Genomic DNA, 25,400 nt, shown 5'->3' with positions numbered 1-25,400 from the left:
CTTTTAAAGCAAAATGGTTATATTAGTTATTTCAGGTTTAAATTGTGAGGCCATCTGCAGAAACTATAGGGTCTCCTGTAACTGGCAAGAAAAGCTTTGCAGATGACATTTCAGTTTAACTGAGGAAGTTGATTGACTACTAAACCAACTTCTACTTAGAAGAATAATTCTTTCTTCCTGCACAATAGGTTATCTATATGTGAAAAGAGACAATGAACAAAAACCTCTCTGTAATCAGAATTCATAACAAGCAAACTATAGAAATATTAGCTTCCCTCTTTTCATGTATTTTAAATAATTTTGAGCAGCAGAGTTGTGGCTTTTGTTTTTAAAATAAAAATAAAAATGACTGAAACACACTACTCCCAGGTGACCTTTCCTTCTAGGGATCTCTCCAATGAAGAGATCTTATTATGCTAACCCTCCTTCTGTAGAAATCTGTCAGTAGCTGAGGAAGAGAAAATAGGCTTTGCTTTCAGACTGTAAGGGAGGAATGACCACACTAGACTTGACTGGCTCTCTGCTCTACACTGCTAAAAGAAGCCTGAAAACTAAAAAAGACATTGAGACCGATCAAAGTGATTTCATGAAACAGCAGATGGTCTTTACCTTGTCCAACTTTCATGAGGATCTTCATGGTTTTTGTCTGGCACACCCCTCCCTCCTGGTTATCCAGGCCCTCCAAAGACCCATTTGATGTTGCTGATTAAAAATAAAAGAAAAATAAATAAAAATAAAAATAAATAAAAATCAGGAAATCAACAGGCAAAGTGATGTGAACATGAGTGTCTGAAAGCAGGGATCTTTCAATCTACCAGAACCTGTTCTTGTTGCTCAGGCTGACCTATGGAAAGTTGTGAAATGTTGAAAGCCAAAGGAATGAACACACTGGTAAACTGTACAATATATACAAATGGAGGAATGTGTTATCAAGGTTTCAAATTTACCCAGCAACCTTTTATTTTCCTATGCACAATTGACTGACTGACTTACTTGGACAAAAACACACCATCTTGCTAAAAAGGTGATGGAGTTAGCTGAAAAGGAAGCTCTGGCAGGCTCAGAGGAGAAAAGCACTGAAAAATCACCCTTTTTTTTTCCCCTCCCAACAATATCTTTATAATCACCATGTTACACCTGCTTCCTCTATTACAAATCTCCTGCTGGAAGAAGTGAACGCATACAAAAGACCCAGGTGAAAGCTAAGATTCTGAACTGATTGGAAAACCATTTAATATTTTAAAGTACAATCTCACTTTTCTCAGCGTTGAGGAGCCTCTGCAGGGGTGGGTGGCAAAGGGGAATACGCTCTATTCTCACGGAAACCTTTTAGCTCATACAAACAACAGGGTGCTTTCCCCTGTGCTGATACTGTTCTTGCTTATCTAGGTGCCAGCTGGAGCCACGCGATCCAGGCGCCGGCTGACACTGCCATGCGATGTGAGTGCAAAGCACCACTCCCTGGGAGAATCCACAACACTGAATCACGGTGTATGGGTGCGCCGCTGCTGCCACAGCCAGCTGTTGGTTGCAAAACAGCTGCTGGAAAATTATTTGGCGGCTCCTTGGCAGCAGGCATTGCGGCCACTGCACTGCACTGGCTACTGGCCACCGCGAGCAGGGCACAACTGCCAGTGGCAGGCTCCGGATTCACTGTGCAAGGCATGCACTGGGGGTTTTCCTACCCTGGCTGTCCTGGGGATGGTTTTCCTACCCTGGCTGTCCTGGGGATGGAAATTTCACTGTCATTTCTTGGAGCCGTTTATCCAAGGACCAAAACAGACTTATGAGCGGGTGCATGCACAGGCACCAGCACTGGGCCACCAACTGGAGAAAACAAATGGAAAATGGGATGTAAGGGAGCTCACTGCTTGCCGCGGCAGCGGTGAGCTGCTTAAGCAGCACATGCCTCCCTCTGCCCCTCTCCTTTCAGTTTGTAGGCTTTACGCTCTTCAGGTCTTTGTTTTTAATTCTTGCTCCTTCTCTTTCACCTTCCTTGGGGATTTTCTTTCAAATGCAGTCTATGTATATTTCCTTTTTCCTTCACAATGTCTTCCTACCCCCATGGCAGTATTTTTCTTGCTCTAATCTTCTCTCTAGCTGTAAAGATATAAACCCCATACCGCTGAACCCTGCTTCCTAGCCTTTGATCTGCTTCTTGTTTTTGTTCCACTTCTGACTCTTTTGTGACCAACTCGAATTACAGCCACCATACAAACTTCCCAAACTGTGCTTTCTTTTCCTAAAATTCCCTTCTCCTCATACGTTGTCACTCCCAGTTCCTCCTCTTGTTCCCTCCCCCCTGTAAAAACATGACAATAGCTGCATGGCAAAAAGACCTTTCAAAATACAAAGAGCACGTTGAGTAATTTGAGATAAAAGCTGATCTGAAATGTGCCACTGCATTGCCAGGCTCGGAAAATAATGGAGACATATAGTTTTGTTTTCTTTTGTTTTTTTTCCAGAGGGGAAAAAAAAATCAATACCAAGAACCCATCCTGGACATAAATCAAATGTGTCTTTGCTGAAAGTGTTTTTTATGATCTATTTGCCAATGTACCAGCACAAGGACACAGAGAAAAAAAGCAGTAAATAGAAATACCAAAGCTGAGCACCAACTGAATGTACAAATAAAAAACACTGACTTTCTCTTGTGGTTTTTTGTTATTTGATTCTTTTTTAAATCGAGCTGAAGGGAATCACATCTCCTTAAACACCTTCTACTTGATTTTAATTGAATAGAAAGCAGCTTCTTCTGAACATCAATGCCTTTTTATTCTTTAAAGGCCTATCCACTTAACCCACAGAGTAGGAGACCTCAATAGGATGCAGAGGATGCAGTCTGACCTCAGAAAGTAAGATGGCAAAAAAGAATGCAAAATTACTTCAAATACAGTCTCCAAATGAGAAGACCCAGACGTACAATGAGTCTGGTTGTGTGCCTACGCCAGCGCAATCTGCCTCACTTGCTTGCTAAAAGAATGCTTTCATAGCTTTGATGTCAGATGAATGAATTTGCAGAAGTATTCACTTTTTCCACAGTTCTTCAAGGGATTTTAGGAAAGCCTACGTTGTGGCTCAGAGTACAGACTGCTACGTCCTGAGCAATAGGGAATTTTCAAAGAGGAGCATTTCAGTGACAAAGCAAAGTTTCCTTCTCAGCTTCTCCTGTAATTAAACTGACAATTACCCAAGGCCACCAGAGGAAATTATTTTTCAAAATTCATTAAGACTTTCAAAATGCAACCTTGCGTATCCCTAGTGTACCAGGAAGAAAGTGGATAGCTTTAAACACATCGTTTTAAGCTTTGAAAAGCTGCATGGAGAAAAAGAAGTAACCTGGGACAGCAGAGAAAACACAGTTTCATACTGCTAATGCCCCTTGACAGTGCAGTGTGCAGAAGTCAAACAAGGGAGTGAGTACAAACTATTCCTCAAACACTTGCTGCGGCCTTTCTATATTGATCTTCAAATGAAAATTACACCCACACACTGTCATGTTAGCTCCTCCACTGCACTCACACCTCTGGGGGAAAGTGACCCAGCACCTGCAGCTCTGCTCACACTGAGAGGATATTAAAAAAAGAAAAAAAAAAAAAAAAAAGTGCCCCTGATAGGAGTTTTGGATTTAAACAAAAACATAACACAAGTTTCTGGTGTCCAAAATGGAAATGTTACTTTCCAGTGTGTTTATATAATCAGATTTTAAACCTTCCATCCAATTTATTCTTATATACATATATATAAAAAAGAACAAGTTTTTTTACATAAAGGTCTAAATACGGATATATTTTAAAGTCAATTACTGACACGAGCTACCATACAAAGCCCTCTGCTAAGAAGACTAAATACTTAAATATTAACATTAATAAATATAATTATTAATATTAAGTTTCTCATTAGTATTAGTATGTTCTCAGGATCCCACACTTCACTTTGTATTAATACAGCAACACATAGTAATCTAGAAGTAAGTAAAATGTTGCTAAACAGGTAGCAAAATATTTTTAAATCTTTTGGTGGTTAAATATGTCTGATTTTCTGAGACCTGTCCTGCCCCACTGGTGTCAACTGCAAAACTAATAACTACAGTCAAAACCACATGAAATTATTCAACAGTTTGTCCACACCTAAAAATAAACACATAATTGTGCTAAAATCTCTACTAATTTTAAGACTTTCTAACAAAATTGCACACTTCTGGGCCATTTTACAGTAGTTTATCAGACACTGTCTGCATTCCTTGAATACAACAGCAGCTGCCATTTTACAAGGAATGCAAGTTTAGCTTTTCAACATTCAGAAAACACTTACTGTTATGAAATTATGGTTAAGAGTCTTGCTAATACATACTTACTTTAGAGAAGCTAGTATACATTTTCAGGTTGGTAACATACTGCTTTAACATATCCTCCTCCATACACAAGGGAGAAATTAAATTATTCAGACCAAAGAACCTCATTCAGATCTGCCTCCCCTTCTTTGAAATACATGAATTGTATAAAAACAAACAAAACCCCCAATGAAACAAACAAAGAAACAAACAAACAAAAAAGCCTGGAACTCATGTAAATCAATCTATAATGTTTTACATTTATTTGCTTTTAAAACTCCACAAGTGCTGTTTATTGTACAAAGTGCATTAGTCATAAATGCAGAGGCAGGGATTCAGTGAGCATAGCAGAGTCAGCTGACAAGAATAGTTCCTGGCTATGATTCTTATACAGTCCCCATGGAGAGGAAGTAATATTACATTTTAATATGTCTTCATTTGATTGTTATTACTCTGCCTCCCAGGAGGCTACGCCACTGCATGGATCATGGCTGTTTTCAACCTATCAGGTTGGTAACATTGCTCTAATCAGACGGAGAATTAAGCTGCTGGATTTGTGCCTGTATATAGCTTTTCATTCACAAAGAGATTAGAAATGAAGGCACAGTCACAAAAATTCAACTTCCTTCACTCCTAAAAACACACATTACAAAATGAAAAAATGCCACCACAATTACTTAAAACACCCGCAGACAAAAATCTCAGCCTCTTAATTCTGCTGCTATTATTACCCACAGTTTCATGTTTTAGGATTATGAAAAACATTACCTATTTGCAAATTAAATGCCATATGCTTTGAACCAACACAACTTTAAAACACATCTATTTCTAGTGCTTGAATATGAAATGGACTACATAGCTGACGAGAGAAAGGATGATCATCTTATTTAATTTTCCTGTGAAAACTAAATGGACTTTAAAACACAGACTATAGGAATGAATGAATGATGTCAACTGATGGGCAAGGGCAAAATTGATTTTGTCCCTCCTTAGTGTGCTGGACAATAAAAGTCATTTGGCAATATATTAAAGACACATCATTGATGAGGTCATGAAGAATTAATTGCTGCTGATGTGGATCTGTTAACAGCAAATTGAGAATTACAGGTTTTCGAGGGGCAGATCAGTACTATCCAATAGTAGTGATTTTCACAGATTTTATTCATTAAGTACTGCTTGAATACCGCATCAGAAAATAAATTTCTCAAAATCAGAATAAAATAAAATCAAATAACACTACCTATTTCCACTTTTCCCCTGCTGTGCCTAGAAACAGAGAGAAAAAACAGCAGCAAAAATCCACACAAGCTTTAGATCCAACAGTAAGAAGTTATTCTTAAAGCAAAGCTGCGCTTGATCTCACAAGCACTCTCAGGATTACTAAGTGCATGTAAAGTTTTTGAGGGTTTTTTATTTTATCAAGTAATAGAACACTATTTTGGACAGGCATCATTGTGCTCTGACTGCTTTCATCTGCTTTTGGTCCTTTTAATGATAATCTTAGTAAAGCACTGAATAAATAATTCTTCTTTTCTATAAATTTAGATAATTTACGGGAGAGGTTTAAGAACACCAGAAATCACACACTGCAAAACCATAAATCACTGATCACAACAGGGAGGTTGTTTCTAGAACAGCCATGGACAAAAGAACAAGGTAGCTGAGGTAATAGAAGGAGTGTTTTAATTAAATGAAATTAAATTCAGCACCCTGGTAACAATGCCAGATCTGCATGGAGATCTGAAACAATCAAAAAAAGTTGTTCAGGCCACTCACCAAAGAACAGGTAGTTTGGCACACATTACGCTGAGTGAGCTGAAGAATGTTTAGAGGGAAGAGAAGTACGCTAATTTCAAATACTAGCAACTAATGGTTTACCTTTTCTTGTAGTGACAAAAATAAGATTGACTCTGAAACCTTCGCTTTTAAAAAAAATTAAATTGTCTTCTGAAACGTAACCATCAGCAGTCCAAAACCTGGACCACAAGTGCTAAAACTTAAATGCATTACAAATAGTTGAATGGAGTGCTGTTATGTGTTGACTGTGTTTTTATAACAGACAATAAAATCACAACTTTCTACTGATCTTGTAGAGACAAAGAAATGATTCTAAAAAAAACCCCCAAAAAACTCAAAACCTGCTGAATTTGCTCAACTAATACAATTTAGGACACCAAGTCTATAAAGAAAAACGTATAAAAACAGCTTGCCAATGATTTTGCTTTTTTCTAACATGTCTGGTTTTTTATTTGCCCTACTTGCAAAGTCAAGGTGGCAGCAGAATTTTGAGGAGCTTCTCAACCTAAAAACCATTCAGAAACTCTCATTCTCTCTATCTTATTCCACATATTGTTTCAAATTAAGATAGATTTTTTTTACTTAAACTAAGGCTTAGGGAGTGTTTATAAATACTCCTGATGCCAGCCTTTTTCCCCTGTATCCACACATGAGGCAGAACTTCAATGTGCAGAAAAGGACAAGAATTCTCTCTTCTTCTTTTTCACTTTGCATTCCTGTTTCATAAATTAAGTCCTATACTGCACGTCTCAGGATTTATATCTAAACAGGATCCACAAATTATATTCTGCACGGCAAGTAAGCAGCAAGTAAGCAGCAATGCCCCCTCCAGTCAAGCTAAAACCTGAACAAAATGAAGTGAAATAAAGAACAGGCCTCTTCTTGCCAGGAAGAAGCAAAGGCTCTGCAGTGAAACTTCATGATTCACTTTTCTAACCACTGCTCTAAAATGTATCTTGTCCAACTGTGAATAGCGTGACTTGTGGTACTTAGATGGGATTCATGATACAAGGGTATTTATATAATTCCCCATAAAAGTCTCCACTTGTATTCATATGTTAAGAGAAGGACAGATTCTATTACTGTTTCAATGGTTTTTTGAGGGTGCAACGTGGAGGACGCAATCAAGACAGAGCCAATCAATTCTGTACTGCAATATACTTTGGTATATACCAGCTGTACGATTCCAGGGACATCTCTGGAAATCCACAGACTCTCCATCCCACATCTCATGTCATCCAACAGCACAAAATAGGAAGAGAGTTGTAAAGTTTCCTACATTCAGAATGATTTTATTAATTCCAGGAGGTAAGGCACCATATAAGAAAAATATATGTGGTAAAAAAAAAAAAAAAAAAAGCCATTTATGTCAACAAAGTCTTTCCATAAAGGGAAAATGAGACAGTGAGAGAGCTGGAAAACATCAAAAAAGCTGTGAATTCTGACTGTTTACTTCTGCCTATCATTTTAAAAACACCACCACTTTCTCTCTGGGTTAAGGAACACCACAGCTGAAGTGTAATGAACAGTAAACTATTTGCTGAATTATTATCCATTACTGAAGGTCACAGGTTCCACCCACCCATAACAAAATCCTACTTGCTTCACTGCTGTCAAGTGCCCCTTTACAAAATTCCCTTGGAATGATTTAGAGATTATATAAAAACAAACCAGAGAAGCATCTCAATACTGTACCACTGTGAGCGACAATTTGAGTCTTTCATTACAGTTAAGCATTTCTAAAAGAATTTCAGTTCTATATTTCACATACTCTGAGAAATGTTGTCAGATAATGATCCACTGCACACATGGTTGCTTCTAGTTTACATAAACAAATTATATATTTGTGAGTGCTGAAGTAACTGTGGCAGATGTAGGCCCACTAATTATGATGTACTTAGTGTATATCTGAAAGTATGCATCTAAAACAGATTACTAGTTAGTTGGCTTCACCATTCACAACAGGTATTTTATGCAAGTTTATCCTTTCTCCCAGCATGCTACTCACAAAAGCGTCTCATGGATGCGGAGAAGCGTCTCCCACTACCACAGCAAGCTTTGCTTAACAGTTCAGCTGAACAGAACTAATAAAATTAGTTAGCATTCAAGTTACACTGATTGTTGCTAATGACAAGAGGGCTTGCTGGAAACAAAAACAGAAGCTTTAACATTAAATAAGGACCCACTTTCTGTATCATACAAATTCAACTTTACAAGGATGTTCACCTGCCTTAAAAATCTCTCTGTTTTTTTGTCTGTGGACACTTGGATAAGAAAGGGTTATAGTGAAAGTTCATATTAAATAAATAACAAACCTCTTGCTCATTCCACTGTCACTAATTGCATGCAATGATATTAATGACCCAGTAATTGCTATACGAGTAGCACTGAAGTGGAAAACATCATTCTGAGGCAGAGTTCATCTCTAGGTGGTAGGACTTCACCAGTGACTGAGTTAATGCCTAGTGACAGTTTAGAATATAACACTATAGAGGAGAAAATGTGCCAGTCTCATGGTTATAACAGTTTAGATGGACATGATGTTATTTGCTTTGACCACACAGAGTCTAGGAGTAACCCCAATAAAGTGCCACAGTCAGACTTTGCCCTGTGGATGAACCTCATTCCTTTCAGGGGAGATGCTCTGTACTATAACAATCTAGAGCAATTTTCCACATGTTTGCTTCAATAAAAGAATACCTTCATCTCCTGCTTTTACATGTAGCACAACAAAAGTGTGCTTTATTGCAAAACACAAAAAGCTATTTACATCATCTAACTATCCTTCAGCAACACAGAGTTTGGCACCTTAGTACTGAGATCAATTATGATACTATTGGATGACTGTACACTTGGCAAAGATGATCAGAAGTTAAGCACTGTTTTGACTGCAGTATGCTTATGTTTGTGTTTAGAGCTGTAAAATACCCACAAAGTAAAGCTTAATGAGGAAACATTGCAGAAATGAAGCAATCTGAATTTCCATGGTTCTACAGGACCTCCTGTTCAAATACTTTCCATTAAGAAATTAAGAGGTTTAGCTGCTTTAGAAATTATCACGTAGGCACATCTTGGTTCATTTTATGAAACTCCAGTGGGATATGTTAATCTGCCAATGTTTAGAATTTTGAAAAGTCACAACTAGACAAGTGAACTGATACTTTTAATACTTATATTCATAGAGATTTTAAAAGTTCACTGGTGTTTTAACAGTGTAACATTATTTAGTTGGGTTTTTTTCCCTTTTGCAATGTGAATTATTTTGCTAATGTCTTGATTGTGCTACCAAATCTGCTGTGGCAGCCTCTGGATGGCATGTGGAATCAAGCTTCAGCACAGGCTGGGGCCAAACACATGGAAAGCAGCTTTGCAAAAAGGCTCTTAGGGTCCTGGTGGACACCAAGTTGACCATGAGGCAGCAACATGCCCTCATGGCAAAGGGGGCAACCAGCTCTTGGGCTCAATCTGTCAGAGCAGCGGCAGCTCGTTTGGGGAGGTGATACTACCACACCACACTCTTCACTGGTGAGGCCACACCTGCAGTGCTGGGTGCAGTCACAGGCTCCCCAGTACAAGACAGACATGGACTTACAGGAGCAAGTCCAGTAAATGCTCATGAAGATGATGAAGGAACTGCAGCAGCTGTACAGAAGAAGGGGCTTTACCCCTGGGGATACTCAAAACTCAGCTGGACACGGTTCTGGGCAACTGGCTGCAGGTGGGCCTGCTTGAGCAAAGGTCTGAGCAGGGGACTCAATGAGCTCCAGAGCTGCCATCCAAACCAAACCATTCTGGGATTCTGCAATTGGCTGTGCTGTTGTGGTCTGACGCATTTATGTGCTAACATAAAATACTTGAAAAACAAATCATTTTAACTTTTCCTGGCAGGATTTGGATTCAGAATTCTGTTTCTCTCACAGCAGCCCAGTAAGCACATAAGGACTGCTCTGCTGCTGCGGTTTAGTGATTTTTGGTGTCTTCATTTACTGAACACAAAACAGATAAATCATGCTAACAAAGATCTGAACATGCTTTTAAAAACCAACATTATCAGCTTAATACGGACTCTTCTCCAAGAACAGCTAAGACTACCTTAAGCCTAATCCTGCGTCTACTCCCAGAAATATTTGCATGATTTCCTTGGGACCGAAAAAAAGAAACTGGAAGACTGCCCATTAGGGCTTAGTTTTATAGTCTGATTTATCAGAAATAAATCCTGAAATATTCTTTGTCCAAGGTTTCCAGGATTGACTGAAGTCAGGAAAGAAAATCCAAACTGACATTTAACCCTGGTTTTCAGCCATTCCAACCTTTTGTTTTAGCTAATGCAGTTCTCAGACAAAAGTGCATTTCCCCCATCCCAGCTATGTAAAGACTTTAATGAGGCAAACAATTTCAAGTCTTTAAAAAGAGTTTCATTAAAGCCCTCATAAATCCTTATGTAGCTCCTCATCTTTTATTTTAGGACTTAAAATACTGCAATATGTAACACATATGATACAAGCAATTCTATAAAGACTAATTATCCCACTTGATGAGCTAAATGATCATCACTGAACCTACGTACAAAATGAAAGTTAAATGTGTTTCAGTGTGGTAGTGCACTCTCAGTCTTCAGTTTAGACAGATACTTTCTTCATGCTTTCATCATAGCATGGCATGTTTTTTCAATACACACCCCCTCGATTTAAACAGTTACTCATATCCCAAATAGAAAGGATAAAATACATACGCAACACAATCTTCTTCCGCATTTAGTCCTGTTAAGGATGTTTATGCAAATCTAAGAACATACACATTTTGGAGAAGATCAGGGTTTAAGCTTTTTTTGCAAAGCACTACAAATACTACATATATAAAGACTTCTAAAGGAGAATATTGTATCTTTCTTTGTGAATGTACTATATTTCCTGTATTTATAAACTGTTTCTGAGGAACTATAAAAGCGAGTTATAAAAATAGTGACTAAAACTATTAAAGAGCTTCCTGTGAAATTTTAAAATCTATTCAATTCATGGGTATTTCCTGAATAATTTTTTCTTCCTGTCTGAAAAATTATTCTTCATTTTCATCTGATTCCATATCTATTTGGAATACTTGCAGGGGTGCGGGGGAAGATAACTGTATTTTTTTCACAACATGCCATCAATTAACAAACTGAGCATTCCTATCTTTCATTTCCCTCCCTTAGGAATAGCGACATAATAACAGATTTCCTGCTGAACTATCTCTGTCTACTTTAAAGGAGATAAACGATTGGTATTGCCTAGGTAATGGCACCGAATATGAACACAGTCCATCAATATAAAATAGCCTTATTCTCTTACAAGACCTGTGTGGTCTGGGACAAAACCCCAAAGGACCATGACTCCATTAATCCTGCAGGTCTTAGACTCTGTTAGAAATCTGAAGCTGCACAGACAGTGATTTTTCCCTCTAATAATATTATTTGTATAAGCTGTATTTATATTTCATTCAACAAGAGCTAAGTGGTATTGCTGACACATCCCTTAAAAGACTCTTCAGCAAAGTCAAAGACTGACCTCTGGATATCATTTTACACTGAGGAGAAATTATTTATCTCATTTTCTAGGAAGGAGGAAGAGAAAGGAAAGAAAAAAACCTGATCTTTGTACAAATGGAATCAGAGTGACTATTATCGCACTGGCTTTCATTAACACCATCACCACCACCACCACAAAACAAAAAAAAAACCAACAACAAAAAAAAAAGTAACAGTAGATTTCTGGATCACAGAGCCTTTAACAAAAAACAGGAAAAACATCTTTGTTGCAAAGGTAAAGGAACTGAATTTCTGATACAGTATTTGTTCCCATTTTGGCTAGTTTGGCATTAACAAAGAAAAACCTGTTTACTGTTTCCTTTCGGGCAGCTTTCACTAGGTGATTTGGTGGTTGCAGGGGGCTGCAGGCTGAAATCTGCCTCAGAACGTTTTCAGAATGCTCAGCCAGACAGATTAGCCAGCACTTAAACTGGCCAGAATACTAAAATAACATTTTAATGTAAATCTATTTGGCCACGCAAAGAGATTTATTCTTCCCAGCTGGGCCATATTTCAGGGCACAATCTATATTGTCCTTTAATATGTTCTTCCTCAGACAGTTATTGCCCTTTAATTGTAACAGAATGACAAAGTGAAAACATAAAAAGCCTTGTGATTTTTTTCAAACACAGCTAATGCTAAAGTTTCAGAATGACTGTTTTGATTTTAAAAGCCACAGTACTATTAAAGCAGTTATCCAAAATATAGTGCTACTAGCCAGTATAAACCTTTAAATCAGTCAGGGATCAAATATATATACATATATGTTTTTTAATTTAAGCCAGAAGCCAATTATGTAAGTGGATCGCTTGAAAAAAAGTTGACAAAAAACATTTAAGGAAAGCTGCATATTCAATTTTGCCAGCGTCAAAGCCAATGAGCATCATTAGCTCAGCAAGCTCAGCTAATGAGGTCCAGGCAGAGCAAGCCTTATAGAGGAATCTTTCAGAGAACTGTTCTGTAGCCCCTTCCCAAGTCTCAAGTCACTCTGTTACAAATTCGGAACAGGTGAAGATTTCATTGCAGGTGACTTATTTTTTAATGTTGATGATGTCAGCCCATAAAATTCACTTTACTTACACAAAAGAAGAGATGGCGTGAAATATGTGCTTGCTTGGCCAAACTACCTAAGGAGCTTGACGGCGGCTTGGAGGCAGGCAGCACTACTCCCTTCCCTCTGGCACTGCTCCCTTCTCTCTGGCATAGCTTCTCACAGGCTTCCCCTGGTGCTCCCTCAGCACAAACCCAGTGTATCACCGGGCTCTCTGTGCCCTCTGACTAAAGGCCAAGTTTCATGAGGAAGGGTTCAGGACGATTCCTGTTCACCAAAAGTAAACATCTTTGGTATATTATATGCACTTGAACTATGCTAACATGTCTCTCTCACAAACAAGAATCTGCATCTGAGAGGTACTGAAGCAGCAACACCATGACCCAAGTACTTGCAGATCAAGTACTGAGTATCTCCTCAGTATTGAGAAGATACTCATTGCTTGTTCTGAGCAACTCACAACAGCAGAAAATTATACTTTATTCTCTAACCGTACAAAGACATAAAAAGACTTTTTAATGCAAACATCTGAGTTGCAAATCTTCACATCCTTCTGCCCAAGTTTGCCCTTCATATAGATATTTATGGTTTTGGGCATGATGTATCTTCCTTCATGCATCTGATTAAGGATTTCCTTAGAGACTTATGATATGTTAGCTAAATGGTCGCATATTTTAGGATAATCAAACATTAATACTTCTGAGATCTCAAGTACACTTGACCTTCTCCAGTTCTGCTGAAAAGAAATCAGGTAACTGTAGGAAAATGAATCTATTCATTTCCGAGGAACGAAAAATTGATGATAGCAAAGAAGAGAAAAGCAAGGACACTCTGTTACATCATTTATTCACTTTCACAATACCATTCAGTATCGTCTTTCCAATTATTGCTGTTCACAGAATTAACTCTTTGGATACTGATACTCATATTGAGGAATATCTTGCCAAGAAATGGGTTCCTTTTTTTTAAATTTATTAAAGTACCACTAAATGCGAAAACAGATATGAGAAACTTACCCACACTTTTACTTTTTAAAAATAGGGAATGGTGGAATGAGAAGATTTTATGTGCTTAGACTTAGGGAAGCACTGAATAGAAAAGATGTCCTTCTGCTATACCTATCATGAATACATGTGGATGATATAAAAATGATGGCTTAAAAAATTCCTGTGCAATCACATGTCTCTAAAGGGCTCAGGAAGCTGCTTCATCCTGTGTTGCAATTCCTCATCCCAAAATGACTAACCCCCTAATACGAATAGACATTTTACTGTTTAATACAGCTCCACAAACCACATACTATTACATGAGAAAAACAAACTCTGTTTTCAAATAATGGCAAGATGATAAAGGTACATGACGATGCACAAAACATTTAAAGGGCTGACAACAGCCTGCCAGCATAAACAGCGTGAGATTAGGCTGTAGGTGCAGCCACAGCAAGCACTGCAAAGATGCTGAGCTCAGTAAGCTCTTGTGTTAGGTTTGTTTGATGCCACTTAGTTGAGGGAATGCAAGATCCTAAAATACTTCAAAATCAAAAGCTGGCACATAAAATGCATCATTGCCTACATTTCACAGCTTTTCCACCCCCTCAAAAAAACCAACAAAACAAGCAAAACAAAACTCAAGGAAGGAAGGAAGGAAGGAAGGAAAAGAAAGAATTACAGGTCTGTGAACAGGGATGTATGCAAACAATTTAAAGCCTGATTTGTGTACATGACTAAGATGCGTTTTATTACTTATAAAAATGACAGCACATGTTCTGACTACCAGAACTTGCATTGACAAGGCTGTGTCATGAGCTTTTTAATACAAACTGTTAAAACCCTATCTAGCTCCAGTACTGTCTAAAATGGTGTCCCAGCTGAGCACTGGCCTAGTTTTCTACCCTTCTTTCTGCTTCTGAGACCAGCATCACTGAGTTTATTGTTTTCCCCTTGAATAAGAGGAAAGTGAGGATTTTAGCTTCAGGATGGCTGGGTTTTCAAGGGTGGGGTGCTTTTTTGTCTAGCCTATTAAAATGTATGGGTACCCTTGCTGAAGCTCAGTCAGTATGCTAGCAATGGAGTGATAAGTTAGCCAGTTGTTTATGCCACAATGAGTAGGAAAAATAATACCCTAGGGCACTCCAGTATTACTGCTAGGCCAGCGTAATTTTTGAGGCATTAGACTGAAGGCTGAGTAAGTTCTTTCAACCAAGTTATGCTGTTAAGCTTCCAGGAAATGCAATGTCTATTATGTCTTATTGCTATAATGAAATAATTATACAAAACTAATGAAAATGAGACGTACTTAATAATTCTCTGGGTAAATCCATGACATAGATATGACAGAACTGACAGTGTATCAGAAAGCTCCATTTGTGCCCATAATTTTCAGGTAATAATTGTAACAGTGCCATTTGTTCCACTACAGTTGGTCTTCTGTGGATGTTTTTAAAAGCAGCACTTAATAATGAGCATATTTCCTCATTTAAGCCAAATATTTGAGCATGGTTATTTTTATGCTACACTTTTTCACTGGAGTTACAGATAACTATCTCTCAACATGTAGTTTTGTCGTTTTCACCCTCGTAAATATCTCACTAGATTTCAGTGGGAAGTTTGTCAAAGTTTTTATTGTTTAAGTGGGATCACATTTTTCACACCCCCTCACTAAACAGAGAAAGTGCCTATATTAAGCAATCTTTAAAACCAAAAAATTGTGGTTTGTATCTCCTGTAACTCTTACTCAGTAATTTCTAAAATTAGTAATTAGTATTAATGATGCAGTGAATTCTAACTTAAGTTTCTGTGACATGCAACCTGTTTCATACATTATCACGTACCATTATGGATATAACTGGGAAGTGAGCATTAATTTATATTGAATTAATTTTCATTTCCATTTTAAAAGTACTTAATAAGAGCACTTTTTAAATTGCCAATATTTTTAAATCAGAAGTTAAGAAATAATTACACTGGCAGACATTACATGAAACAGTTATCAATCCTCCAGTTTTCAAGAAGGTGGCAGAAATCTGTTTGGGGTCTAATTTTTCAGCAGGACCTGACAGGTCAATGGTCTTAAACTAAAAGAGGGTAGATTTAGACCACATATAGTGAATAAAATTTTTATAATAAGTGTTGTGAAACACTGGAACAGGTTGCCTAGAGGGGTGGTAGATGCTCCATACCTGGGAAAAGACCTCTGAGCAAACTGATCTAGTTGAAGCTGTCCCAGCAAATTGAATGGAGCTTGGACTAGATGACCTTTAAAGGTCCCTTCCAACCCAACTTATTCCATGATTCTGTGAAATAAAACACACAAATATCTAACTTCCTTGTAACTGCAGAAAAGCCAAGTCTTTGCAGAATTTGTTCCATCACCTAATAACTGTTGATACTTGCTCAAGACTTCAAAAGTGCCCATGGGGCTAAATGAGATACACAGGGCATAGTATTAAAATGACAAAACCTAAACTAATGTAAATTGTTGTTGTACTGCTGAGGTCTCAGCTTATGCTAACTCCTGATTCACATCATTAACTTTACACATCATAAGTAATTTGAGTCACTGAACACAGTGGCTACCTCCAGACTTGCTTTCAGCCATAAATCCCTGATCAGAAACTCACACAAAGTTTGTATTGCTGCACAGAGGCCTGTGCCATGCACATTTGTTTTGCAAGCCAGGACCATGAAAAAGGATGAAATTCAAGACCTTGCTAGCCTAGGTTTTACCCAAGAACTCTCCTAGCTACTGTATGAACATAGTAGGTCTGTTTTGAGGAAAAGCATGTTCAATTACAGGCCTTTACCAGTAACCCTTGTGAGGAAACTACACTGACAAAATTGGCACCAAAGTGGCCAAAAGATGCATCCTGTGAGAGTCCCTGGACCACCTGCAGCAATGGCTAGCCATGTCACATAGGATGCCTCAGAACAGCTGGGTCACCGTACTCCTACTCCTGGCATAAGAGAACCCAAGAACAAGGCCAATAGCAAGGCACGTCAGCAGGGCTGTGAGCAGGAAACGTGTCACAGTCCAGCTGCAAACAACTCCTAATGCAAATACAGGGCACAATACTGTGCACAAGAAAAAGAAGCCTTTCACAGGCACAGAGGTACAATCTAATGTGGTTTACACAAACCAAGGAAAAAAGAGACAGAGACCCTTTGGAAATCAGGAACAAAATTAAAAATATGCTGGCAAGAAATTGTTTTCAGATAAAAAAATACAAATCCATTTGTATTCCTCTTAGTTTGCTTATAATGTACAAGACAGCATACAAAACAATGAACAACTATATTTAAAAGAATGAACAACTGAAATTTTGAACTTACATATGACGTAATAATCTTTGTTCTTCTGAAATTCCAGGCCCCAGAGATTAGGACTGAATTCTTGAAACTTGATGGTAAACTTAACATCTTGATCTGGCTTGGCACAGTTAAGTAGAGGTGTATTGTCCTTTTTAATAGCACAGCTATCTGCTTGGTCTTTATCAACCATGTAGACTTTATAATATTCATATTGGCCAATAGTTTTAGAGTCCACCTTTGGGCATATAATATCCAGTTTGTCTCCTATCTGTGGATATAGTACCAATCCTTGTCCAGGAAGGAATCTAAAAGGAAGGAAAAAAAAAAGGGGGGATGGGGGAAGAGAAGAAGAGGTAGAATGTGAGACACTTGATAAAATCTCATTCAGAAAAGTAGTAACTGCCATGAACAGACAGGAATAAACACAGTTTCCAAAACCAAAATGACAGACTGAGCAAACCAAATCTTAATAGTTTGGTCTTGATTCAGTATCAACAAGATGTTTATTTAGGTCTTGGAAATTATAGATCAATTGAGTCTTATAGTCCTTATCCCATTCTAGCAGATTTTACATCTCTCTCTCTGTCAGGCAATGCTGTTTCTTCCACTGCATTTAGCCATGCAGAGCAGCTAATACAATACCTGGTGGGCCATGAACCTGTTTTTCTGTTTTGCTAATATTTCTGCTATTCTTGCACATATTTTGCTAATTTTGGACATGGGAGAATGATAAAAATAATCTTTCAACCCCCTTGAACAGCCATGTGGGACAGGAAAAAACTTAAAAGATTTTAAAGAATATATTAAGATGCTGATTGATATTACTAGTGTAACACAAAGGAACATCAGTCACTCACCAGGACCATGCTTACAGACCTGGGATGGACAGAGATCTACCTGATCCATGGACCACACAAGATTCTGGGAAAACACCTATATCCAACACAGCGTGACCACTCCACTAAAATGCTGTCATTACATTACACTCCACTACATTACTGTCATTATTTTAGCTCTTTTTTGATTTTTTTGTGCTAGTAGTGAAAAACAGGTGTGCTTATTTTCTTAGTATGGGAAGAGTTCTTACACAAACCCACAGTGAGCTTTAATATTTGCAGTTTGACATAGTATTTTGTCTTTCCTACTCATATTAATTAACAGGCAAACATGACCGCTTCTTCATGGAAGAAAAATATAAATAATTACTTATATTATTGGTTCATCCACAAAATGAGGAGTCGTGTTCTCACAAGGATAAAAGCCACAGCAGGTTTGTTTGTTTCTCTCTCCACTAAGACATGTTTATTTCAATTAAGGCCAAGAAGTGCATGTTTTAGAACAACAGCCAACAACACAACGTAATCGAATGCACAGACCAAAAAGACTGACTTTCTTTCCTCTTTCTCCTGCCTGCCAGCATTTTCCAAAGATCTTCCTTAATGGAGAATCGGCCTGAAAAACCAAGTGAAACAACTGCTGCCTAATGAACACCCTTCTCCAAGTGCTAGTATTTAAACAGCACACGTAGTAAATCTAGCTTATTCACAGGCAGCCTTCCTGGAAACTTTAAATTAGAGTATCAAGGCCCACGCAGAACAAAGCTGTAGGCGTCGGTGACCTCCAACCTCTGGCTTGGCGAAAGGAGCCACTAGCATGAAGTCGTGGTGGGGGAGAACCCACTAAATTAAAGGATGATGCAATGTCCCAAATTTCAAATCCATCATTTACAACTGCTTGCTCCCACACAATTCAAGTTTATGATCTGTGCTAATTGAGCAGGATTATTTTCACTCACAAAGCCAGTGTAAGAATTATATTTGTTATGAAGCAGCACGTAGCAGGACAAAGACATGTAATTACAGATTTAGGGAACTAGAACAATGAAATGTTATGGCAAGAAAAGCGACTGTTGATGTATAAATCACTGCTCTCTTTTGTGCTGTGCAGTGTAATTTCCAGACTGCAGAAACTGGGCTTGGCCACGGCTGTTCAAACTGAGATTGAAGTGGAGATGGGGCAAAGCTGTGCCTCCTCCTCCAGTTTCCAGACATGCCAAAGGAATGCAGTGACTACCACCTCCTGAGAGCTGAAATGATCAAACAAATGGAAAGGTGGAAATGTATCCTCAGAGTTACCAGCCTGGTGAAGGACAACCAGATGTATGTGTAGATGTGGCACCTAGGACGTGGTTTAGTGGTGAACACAGCAATGCTGGGTTAACATGTGGACTTGATGATCTTACAGGTCTATTCCAACCTAAACGATTCTACAGTCCTATGACTAAGGGAGAGGCCAGTTCTTCAAGGGTACCAAGAAAAGGTGAGGAGGAGGATCCCAGCCAGCAAATATTCCCAAGGCAGCAGCATGTATTCTGATTCTGTCTCTCCTCAGGGATCAACTCCGACCAGGCAAAAGCAAAGGGACAGAGTTTCCAAGCCAACCTATGTCACCTATGACTGACTTTACTACCTTGTCTGACCACAGCCCCATTTAAACTTTGCTCCTGTGCAGCAGTGCTGTACCAGGAAAATGACAGTTGCTCCTATTCCCCCATCTGCATGCCAGGACAAAGGCGGGTCACTGCATGACCCCACTGCTGCACATACGCCTTCTTGCCAGCAATTCTTCTTCACATAATGGGACTGTGTAATAGGAAACACATGAGATTTCAAAGGACTGAACCTTTGCTTATAAGTTAGTCAATTGAGATTTCCATACATAAAAAATATGAAATTCATAAGTTTAGATAAATGCACCTGTCCACCATTATCAAGAATAGGACCCTAAAGCTGCCCTGAGAAACAAAAGACACTGATTCTAATTTTAGAGTTTGCATATATACATGAAACAGCCACAGTATATGTTCTCCATGCAAACATGAGTACAAACATGATGGGTTCAGAGACGGTATGCCAGGCAATCCCCAGAAAGAGCTGCAGGAGAGAAGGCACACTTGTGAGCCTTGGTTTCAGCCAGGAATTGTCCCATAAAATGTAGAGGACAGAACTGCCCCTGCCAGACAGTTAAAACTACATTTTACAAGAGCTTTCAACCAATGCACTCGTTAGACTTTATGGCAGGGAATATTCTTGCTATGACTCTGAAGTCTGTACAGTTTTAGAACTAAACTCAGTAAATCTCCTTCCACTTGAGTGTCTGAACTTGTAGGATCTAACGCTGATGGGATTAAGGAAGAAAAAAGGATGAAAATGCAAGGATTAATCTGAGAACTTGATTGTATTGAAATTTTTTTCCACACTTTGCAGTTTTGATCGTGACCTTTGTCAGAGAGATATTTTTCCAATTTACTTTCCTTATTTTCTTACTACAACAAAGCCCAAATATGGATGGAGATAATAAAAAAGTTTCACCTCATGCATTTCAGTTCAACCACAAAACTTACAGTGGCTGATTAGTAGTAGGCATGATTATTATCCCTGCATTTTTTTAATACTTTTGCTACTGTACTTTTTATAAAGACTTTAAATAAATCATTTGCTGGGTACTAAGCATTTTCTGAAGCTATTTATGAAATGTCAGGAGGATTAAGACTATTGTTTTATGATCCTATTTTTGAAGACCTTCTAGCTGAAAAAAAAAAAAAAAAAAGAAAGGACAATGTACATTCAGCCTTGGTAGAGGTTAAAAAAACTTCAGGATTAATCCTGAGTATTTCTGCAAGTGTTGATATGTTACCTTAAGTATTCCAAAGTAGCAAAAAAACTGAAGAAATGTTTGGAGGATGGTGTCTGTAAAAATTAAGTTAATGAAATGGCTTTAAAAGTCTGATCAAAACATGCCTTCAACTAATTACAAAGCTTTTTTTTCCCCATCAAAACAGAGATATAATAAAGATGAAACAAGGTGTTTCCAGGATCCTGTGACTGATCCTGTGGAGGCTGTTACTCCAGTGGTGGCTTAGGACAGCGACGTGCTCTCCAAGTATTTGGGACAGCAACAGCACTGGAACCACTGCTTTCTATAAAAAGCTTTCTAACTTTCTGCATTTCAGCTTTAAATATGATTTAGTGCAAAACTTAAATACCAACACAGGCCACTGCACCCAACAGAAACTTAAGAGAAAAGCTTAGCAAGCTTCCCAACTCATTTCTGTCAGCAGTCAGATACAGGGAGACTCTTAGAGCATTCAAAAAATCCTGCTCACAGTAAATAATCCTGGTGCTTGCTGCGAGAAAACACAGAAAAGTATATTAAGTTCCATATAAGCTGTATGATGAAATTAATGTGCTTTCTGTCTGGCACTTTTTGATACAGATGGCATTTTTACCATCAACCCAAAACTGGTGTGTTGTGGGCGACATTTGACATCTGTGCAAAGCCCATGGATGTGAATCCCTCCCACACGTCCAACTAGTCACGCAGCTCATTGAATAACAACAACTTGAAGAGTTCCCAAAGCTTTTTAAAAATAATTATTGTACTTGACCAAAATATCACATGACACACAAACAGAAATTAGGAACAGAGTATTTCATTCCCCACTCACACCAATGCTACAATGATTTTATCTACCACACTCATTTTAAGGCTCAGCAGCAGTTCCTGGCACTAATGTAACCCTATTGGTCAAAGTCCTCAAGAAGTTAAATTTGATTGTGAAATTTTATAAAAAAATAAAATGTGTATTAGTTTCCAACTAATTTCTTAAGAATCTAATTATTGTTTAAAGAAACTCAGCACATTCAACCATATTAAATTACAAACGAATTTTGCTTAATGATAACCACTCAAACCTGCCTCACCTCATAATAGCAAATTCTCAAAAAAAAAAAAACTTAAACTGCCCACACTCTCAATGAGAATATTCTACCATTTCTTAGTACGCAAAAATTTCTGAAATTGTAAAATTATCAACAGAAAAAATTCTTAGAGAAATAAATTCTTAAGAGATTTTGTTAATCAGTATTGAGTGATGTAACCAAGTGACTTGTCAGGGTTTTTCCAACTTGCAAAACTATATACATACATATATGTACTCATATTATAAATATATATGCATGTTTAGCTTTAACTATATTCTAGTAATTATAAAATAAATACAATTTTAGAAAGCATGTTACTACTTGATGCAAGGCTTGTATATTTAACTGGGGAGGCAGTGCCAAAATTCTGTGCTTTAATAACTTACCAGAACTAATTGGTGTAGGCAGTTAGCTTTAAATTAATGTCACAAAAATAATCCTAAAAATGTGAACAATCAAGACGCTTCTTAAAATGCAGCCTGAAACCTACTGTTGGGGAATCCTACCCACTTAACTTTATGAAGTTTAACTACCAGCCTGACTATGGTTATTCATTGAAAACTTTTATTAAGGAAATATCATGAATACTAATAACACAGTATGTTAGTCCGTTACTTGTAAAACTGCAAACTGAAACAGAATACAGAATTACATTCCACGTACAAGTTCTTACTGTTTAAAAAGAATGGTTATTAAATAGTATATATATTAATCATCTGACTTTTGAGAAAATAACAACATTCATATTTTGAACATCACTTTGTCCACAGAAGAAATATTTAAGCAAGGCAAAAGTCCAACCAGCTTGATGCAAGGCCAATATAAGTTTCAGGAAAATGGTAGTGATTTCAGTGAAGTAGCAGTTTCATGATGATGAAAATCAGTTTCCTGATTCCGAAAAACACTGAACCACATAAAATCCAAAACACAGACCAGAGCTCTCTGCAAACGCTCTGTGCAAAACTTTCATGTTAGTTTTTGTCAGCTTCAAGACCATGTACAAAAATATGCCATGTGCACACTCAGCTGCTTTTTGTGCTGAAGCAGTAATTTTATAGGACTCATCTCACTCCAGTTTAAATAGATTAAGTGAACATGAATTCAATGAGAACAGGACCAGTAACTGCTGTGGACAGACAGAAAAACAAGCTTCATAAAAAAAAGATTAATGTAGAGTCTGTCTGAAAATGGGTACATAATTTTGCAAGGAAAAAAGGCACCACTTACGTGAAATCTTTGCAAGAAAAAATACCATAGTGTGACACAGCAAGATGACAGACTGGCTTTATACACAGACTAGCAAATGAAACTATGAGAGCAAAAAAAGTATAGCATTTCATATTACTAAAATTCTTTTAAGTCAGTTTTGGAAGCTACTTTTCTTTACCAGTGCAATCTTATTAAATCATTTTAATACTCCAGGAAAGTTTTATACAACATGCTAAATAGGGATGTTTTTGAATTTAAATAAAATTTAAGAAGTTTAATCTGCTAACCTTTATTTACATGTAACATTTTTCCACAAAGTTGATGAAACTATTCATGTAAGGTTACTAGCATTAATGGGACTTGCAGGCTAGAAACTAAATGGAATTCAAACAAATAAATAAACAAATATATTCACGCTCATCCCTTAAGATCTTTAATGGCAAGTACCACATTATACAAAGCCAAATTATAAAATATTGTAACACAAGCTGGTAAAGTAGCAAGTCCTGTATTTCTCACTTCTACTGTAAGGGAAAAATGTATGTTCAGGTTCCCCTGCAATAAAACCTGCAGTAAACTCATAAATGCTTTGAAGCAGTCGCCTGAAACTACAGCTGATCTCCATCCTAGGGTTTGGGGTACCTCATTCTCCTCACCCTTCCTCACCTCCAAAGGAGCCCATCTTCTTTCAGACTACCCTGGGGCAAATGCTTGCAGTGCACTGAAAAAGGGAATGGTAAAGGTTTTATGTTGTTTTAATCACAGCGCTGGACACAACACATCAGTGGTGCCACCATTTCAAGTGTCTCAAGCAGCCATGCAAATGGGCACTGTTCTCGATGCCCTTCCTGGACCTATTCTTACTGACATCAGTTGCAAGACTTCCATCAACTTCAGTAGGGCAAAACGATGCAGTATGTTAATCTTAATAACCTACACAAGAATGATTCTGTAGCATTATTACATTTTCTCAAAATTTTTAGTGGACAGGGAATTAGGAACATGTATGAAATTTTAGCCATTTCATTTATCCATTCATCGCACTACTTTTAGCAAAAAACTAAAATACAACAAGCGCATTCTAATACATGTAAACTAAGGATGGGCTAAGAGTGCATCTGCTTCCCCCAAAGGAAATATTTTTTTGCATAGACCTGCAGGATTTGACAGTCAAATTGCACAATCACATCACAGTTCTAAAGGCACAGAGCTTCTACTGTACAGAGACACCCACAGACACCATTCGTCTCCAAACACATCAGAAAATGCCCTAGCTGGTCTCTTAGAAAGATCTGTCACGAGCTTCCTTCAACAAAAAACTCTTATGACTAGCGCTGTTGCAGAAATACAGACACTTTTTCATTCCACTCAGCTTAGAATCATCACAAGTCTAAAGGTGCCTTGCACTTGAGAGAGCACAAACCCCACAGCTAAAATGTGATATTTGGCAAAACTGTACCCCTTTCACCCTTCACGTATACAGAAGGTTGCCTGCAACCCAGCACCAAACACATCGTATTGGAGACACTCAAAGAGAAAATCTGGTTCCTTAAAAGCTGTGATGTACGAGGTTACAAATGTGACCTCGGTCTTCACAAAGAGTAAGCAAGCCAAAGGAAATGCCACAGACTCCCCTTCAAGGCTACCCCAGTCCTCGGTTCCAGCAGAGGTAGGTTGCTTAGCAGTCCCTCTCCAGGGAATCGTGTCATCTCAGGTAGGGATCATGGCATCTTGGGAGTGACCACGGACGCAGGGGCACCAAGAGCCTCCTCTCGCCAGCCCACAATGCGGAGCCAAGGCAGCGTCCTGCCTTCAGCCGCCTAGTGTGCAGCTGCCAGAAGGGTTTTGCTGTATGGCAGTGTATCTATCGGATGTCATCTCCGCCTGCGAGAGGTGGTTTAGTTTTGCTGGAAAGTTGGCCTTTCCCTTGCTGCTTTGGCTCTCACTCGCAGAAAAAAGCAAAAAGCCCACTTACGTAACTAAAACTTTCAAACCAACTTGTGTATTACCCCTTCACCCCCAGTAAATCCAGAGTGCAAAAATGAACGCCTGTTTTTCCCCGTGTAAAAGTCAGGCATGTTTTTCCCTGCCTTAAAAAACTTTGGAGAGCAAACACCTATTGGTCTTTTCCTGTGCAATGGGTTTTTTGCACAAGAATGTGAAACCTGACTCAGAACATTTACTGCAAGGGTAAGGCTTGAAATGTTGAAAAGTATACAATCCAATCTTTTACTAAATCTAAGCATTTTTTCCAAAAAATACAGATATTATATTCCGTTTTCATACATGACCTCCACATAAGGCACTATTAATAGCAATTAACTTTTTGTATTATATGCAGAAAGCCATTACTGCTCTGCTTAAAGTACTTAAAGCA

The 25,400-nt window shown here is 38.1% G+C and overlaps 1 protein-coding gene across 1 annotated transcript in view; it reads right to left on the bottom strand.

Moving 5' to 3' along the window:
• The window catches only part of LOC121673397 (ephrin-B2), a 45,706-nt gene that overhangs the window by 5,723 nt on the left and 14,583 nt on the right, over positions 1-25,400 (bottom strand). The window contains exons 2-3 of the mRNA XM_042046685.1: positions 17,073-17,356; positions 610-702 (exon numbers count right to left, since the gene is read on the bottom strand). Of these exons, the coding sequence (XP_041902619.1) occupies positions 610-702; positions 17,073-17,356 (377 nt within the window). The remainder of the gene's footprint in view (positions 1-609; positions 703-17,072; positions 17,357-25,400) is intronic.

Source organism: Corvus kubaryi, unplaced genomic scaffold (genome assembly GCF_017639235.1).
Source record: "Corvus kubaryi isolate FWS band 111438036 unplaced genomic scaffold, C.kubaryi_AGA036_p1.0 65380, whole genome shotgun sequence".
In the NCBI taxonomy this organism is placed as follows: domain Eukaryota; kingdom Metazoa; phylum Chordata; class Aves; order Passeriformes; family Corvidae; genus Corvus; species Corvus kubaryi.
The sequence above is the reverse complement of the archived record's forward strand: the minus strand, read 5'-3'. Positions and strand labels throughout refer to the sequence as shown.